This window comes from Camponotus vicinus, unplaced genomic scaffold (genome assembly GCF_025532165.1).
Source record: "Camponotus vicinus isolate PSW18456_S1 unplaced genomic scaffold, iyCamVici1.0 SCAF_6, whole genome shotgun sequence".
In the NCBI taxonomy this organism is placed as follows: domain Eukaryota; kingdom Metazoa; phylum Arthropoda; class Insecta; order Hymenoptera; family Formicidae; genus Camponotus; species Camponotus vicinus.
In genome coordinates, this window is record NW_028141978.1 from 15,066,717 (window position 1) to 15,071,629 (window position 4,913).

At 39.2% G+C, this 4,913-nt stretch overlaps 1 protein-coding gene across 1 annotated transcript; it reads right to left on the reverse strand.

Moving 5' to 3' along the window:
• Positions 1-1,315: 1,315 nt before the first annotated feature.
• On the reverse strand, positions 1,316-4,686 carry LOC145973283 (uncharacterized). The gene is made up of 3 exons (XM_083102544.1): positions 4,257-4,686; positions 3,944-4,170; positions 1,316-1,393 (listed from the first exon to the last, which is right to left on the reverse strand). Exons 1-3 carry the CDS (start codon positions 4,684-4,686, stop codon positions 1,316-1,318), a joined length of 735 nt encoding a protein of 244 aa, XP_082958670.1.
• Between the last annotated feature and the right edge of the window lie 227 nt (positions 4,687-4,913).

Sequence of the window (4,913 nt, forward strand, 5' to 3'; positions counted from 1 at the left end):
GAAACACAAGACCAACGAAACACAGAAGAACGAAAGAAATAATATTCTAATGTCGCAGACTCCTCTTCATTATATATCTTTTAATATCTCTTGTCTCATTCTAATTAGAGCATCACGTCTCATTTACCTCAGCATTTTTTTACATCTTTGGCGGAGCGTGTTGAGAAAATTATCAACTATGATATTATTCGTATGGAAGGAAAGAATTAAAATCACAGATGAAATAAAAATAATTATTTATTACACGCGTAAAGAACATCGTAAAGAATATCATTTACAGCACATGTTAGTAATTCGCAATCAATTAATGATTCGCTGTTAAAGACATCACTCTCGCGTATCGTTTTTACAGCATCACATACAGTAGTAATATTGTTACGTTGTAATGCAGTTTCAAATTGTTTAAATTTTTCATTCACGAGATAGGTATTCTCGCATAACCAATTGTGCATATGATCGATACAATTTTCAAAATTAAATAAATGTAATAATGTTTGTGGTTTCATATACAAAGAATTTTCGCATAATGCGAGTTTTACAATTTTCGATTGATGCATTTCGATCGTTAAATCCGCAATCCTTAATGGGGGAGCAGTCAATTGTAGAAAACAGTCAATGTCTGCTTGCTTCTGCATCAACAAATTCCACGTTGAAAAAGGCAACACTATTTGATTGACTCGATTATCGCCGAGAATCAGCTCTACTTACGATACAGCTCCAACGCTTATTCCAATGTCCAAATACTTATACGACGTCAGGGTTAGAGCGTATTTTCAACCAAGTATGCAAGCCGCACGACACGGCTGAATGCTATACAGGGTGTCCCTGAATGGTCTGTACAAACTTTGTGAATAAGTTCCAGAGACCTAAACAAGCAGAAAATGTCCCATAAACATGGGGTCGGAAACGCTTGCTTCTGGAGGTACGACGGTTCGAAGTTTTCCTGCAATAGCTGGAGAAATTATCACGTAAAATCGCATAGGTGTTACAAAACTGTGTTTATTTATTTCCTCGGATTTGCCACGGACATAACAGGACAGTACACTTGCTATAGCAAATGCTCGAAATGGCCTCCGTTAGATTCCAAGGAAGCCTGCGCACGTCGCCGCATTGTCTGGCGAACCGTCCATTTCCATCGGCACGGCCATATACCAGATGGATATCCGCCAGTTCATCAAATGAATAATTTGATTCATTCATGTTTTTAAACACAGTTTTGTAACACTTATGCGATTTGACGTGATAATTTCTGCAGCTATTGCAGGAAAACTTCGAACCGTCGTTCCTCCAGAAGCAAGCGTTTCCGACCCCATGTTTATGGGACATTTTCTGCTTGTTTAGGTTCCTGGAACTTATTCACAAAGTTTGTACAGATTTCACATTCAGGGACACCCTGTATGTGAAATGGTTTGGAATGGATAAATCATACAATTCTTGGATACATAAAAATAATGTATTGTAAACATTTATTAAAATATAAAATATATAAAATACGTATAAAATATAAATTATAAATATATAAGATATAAAATATAAAATATGTAAAATATAAAAATATAAAAATATATACATGGTTATGTACAAAATATATATATACAATTAATAATAAACAAAATATACATTTATTTACAATGGTATCCTATAATGTCCTCACGGTAACGTATCGGTGGTTTCGAGTACGATATACTTATCATCGTACGGACTCAGAGCAATTTTCGTCTCGCGGATCGTGTATACTTGGCGTAGTTTAGATCGTATGCACGACTGCTGACGCGTCATTTCAATTTCTTCGTGCAAACACCGCGTATAATCGTCAAACGTTATCGTTCTCGCGACAACGTTGCTCTTGACGCCTTTAACATTCTTCGTATCCTTTTTCCCGTTCACTCGCAACGCGTACATCTTTGCTCTGAGCCCGATAAATTCGGTCATTATCGCACCGTTGTTTTCGTCCTTCATTAGACCCGGTTCCTTTTTATTTACAAGCGGTATATCGTACGCATTGTCCACCGCATAATCGCTCGTGTCGAATCTGTTGACGTCGCGCTTCATATTCTCATATACGTCTTCGCACTCAACGTGATATATGAGACTGTCGGTGTCGGTGTACATGACTTTACCTTTGTCGCGATACATTGGCGCCATATACTCGTGATGAAACTCGTACAAACACGTCTTGGATATGTCGAGTATGCACATACCCACGTAAATTGGTTTATAGAATTTCACTTCGAGTTTACGCAATTCCACAGCTATTAAATTTTCAGAAAAGACGTTTCTGCTGTGGAAATTTGGCTTTGTGATCATTGCCTCTGCGCCGTACCGCCCGTCCCAGTGCGTTATGAGCCTAACATCTACACGATTCCGCACATCTTCCATCGTTTTGCCAAATACCGCATTGTTCATTAATTTGTATAAATTTTTTTCGAAATCATTTTTAGCCAATGTTCTAAAATGTGTATTTAGTTCTATGTAATTTCGAAGCCAGAGAGATTGCGAAAACTGTAAAATTCGATGTATTTTTGTTATACGAAGACCGTGACGCGTACACTGCTGCAGGTTGCGGTAGTGTATCACGTAACGCTTCTTATCGTATAACGTTGCGAGCAGCTTAAACTCTCGCTTGCCAGATGGTTTGTCGCTTGTCGGGCAAAACGGTAGGTCAGTGTGCGCATCGTGAAGATGTTGCGGATACTCGAGATCGACTTCGAGGATATAGCCTGTAGGCGAATCTAGCGCGATCGATGATACGTCAAAATTGGACACGTCGTCGACCCATCGAAAATTGGCATAGGGCAACGGCTGACACATTGCCCATCCGTACAAGTTACTGACATCGAAATACATCAAGTATGACGATGGTATTTCGATGGATCGTACGACTTCATGTACTTGTTATTAGCATGAGCGTATCTGTTGGAACATTGACTCAGACCACCACGTATACCATCTTCGATAAACATAACCATGTCGATGTCAGTAAGCAACTCGAACATGATCTTGATATGTTTCAACATGGCGTCCCATGTGTATCCGGGGAGAGTATAGTAATATGCGGGGTCGAGTCCGTAACTTTTGATACATTTATCACGAAAGTTTTCAAAAATATCAGCTAATAACAAGACATCGATTTTGAGGTACAAGTCGCTATATTCGCCTAGCGTCCGAATGGAGAATCGCGTCCAGATGTTCTCGTTGTGCACGTAATCGGTCTCGGATACAGTTTCACCGGTCAAGGAACTGTAAAATGATTCACGCGGTGCTAAATACATATCTTGCAACTTGTCAACGGAATCGATGTATTCGTACGGAAAGACGCCTTTCCGTGTTAATAAATTGAAATTTTCTGTTGATAAATTTTGAAATTCCGATTTTAAAATTTTGAGTTTATTTTTATCTAAAAATGATGCCAATTTGTCGAGACTCGATGTGAGAAATTTGAATGAATCGATAAAACATAATTTTACATGATTTTTTAATTTTTCTTCCTTAACATCAACATTTTTGGTAAACGAAATATATTTCTCTTTTGTTATCGGAAGTAACTCGACTTTCCCTTCGAACGCTGTGGCTATTTCCTCGATAATAAAGTGTGAATCGTAACCGGATAAATTATGAAACACTATCGGAATGCAAAAAGATTCTTTATAATTTAAATGCGCGGGACCTCTGTACTGTCCGGTCAGATGGCAATGATCGCGTACGCGTGTATCGTCTTGCGCGAATAGTTCTTCGCATATATGACATTGAGTGGCGCTATGGAATTTTTCCCATTCTTCGGACGTCAAATCTACCATGGAGACAATAGTCGATAAAATATTCTTAACGCGAATTGCTAAAATTTTTAAGATCTTCAACGAACCATGCTATACAATCGGCACTGCGACGCGAATGATAATGATTCGTCGAACGAACAATGTACATAATAGGCTATACTAAATACTTGGTGATGCTGGCACAAATTTTGTTGTTCTTCATCCGTCTTGGCCAGAACGCATTCCAAGTCGGCGTATACGATGAATGGAAGCCGCTTCTTCCGATTAAAGTTGTTGAACTCGAGCCACTTGTCCTTATCGCTCGGTAACCGGATAGCGCAGTCATTCATCTTTCCGCAGTCGACCGTATGTGACTGCAACTTGTCATCCGAACTAAAATAATGCAGGCATCTGTAAAAGAAAAACATTTTTTAATTAAGATTTGAACAATTTGTTATATAACTTATAATTATTTAAATTATATAAATTAAACTTAACGGTCGCAGATATATTTTTGATTCTTGTGTTTGCTCAGTTGCGAGCTCACAAGCCGGGATAAATTCTTGATCCACGCGAAATGTCCGACGTTGTTGCCGTCTTCCACGTATAGCAGATTCACATGCTTATCCCGCTTTTGCTCCGTAAGACGTATCGGAACAATACCTTCGTTTTCAATGCTGTATACATTGATCGAAACGTCGTTAACAAATTTCTTAATCTGATTCACAGTCACTGGAAACTCAATGTCCCGGAGATTCAGCACCGTCGCGTAATGCGGATACGAGGATTCCCGTTCCGCCTTTCTTTCAGCGGGATATAGAGCGGCGACCACTGTCCACGTGAAACACGCATTGTCTTTTGATTGCACGTTAATCACCGCTCTTTTCATCATAATCTCCCGCGGTAATTTAATGTGACATCCCGCGCGCATAGGATTATACTTATTTATATTTACAGTTAAATTTAATATTCGCGACAATGCCAACCCGCTGTCGCGTTCCTGAAACTCTTCCAGCGACGCTAGGGTGGGCTCGATAACGCGCCTACTCGCGTAAATCGGATGTGCGAAAGAATTCATAGTTTCTCGTATTGATACTTTTATTTGCGCGTTTATCACCGGTCACGAATTCACCGTTGAATATAGTGTTCACTTTCACA

Bases quoted from the DNA above. Each gene is read 5' to 3' on its own strand.
- LOC145973283 (XM_083102544.1), bottom strand. From the start codon at position 4,686: ATGCGCGCGGGATGTCACATTAAATTACCGCGGGAGATTATGATGAAA. The intron at 4,171-4,256 runs ACCGTTAAGTTT...TGTTTTTCTTTT, and splicing joins GAATCAAAAATATATCTGCG to ACAGATGCCTGCATTATTTT. The intron at 1,394-3,943 runs GTATTTAGTATA...TTTCACATACAG, and splicing joins ATTTGTGCCAGCATCACCAA to GGTGTCCCTGAATGTGAAAT.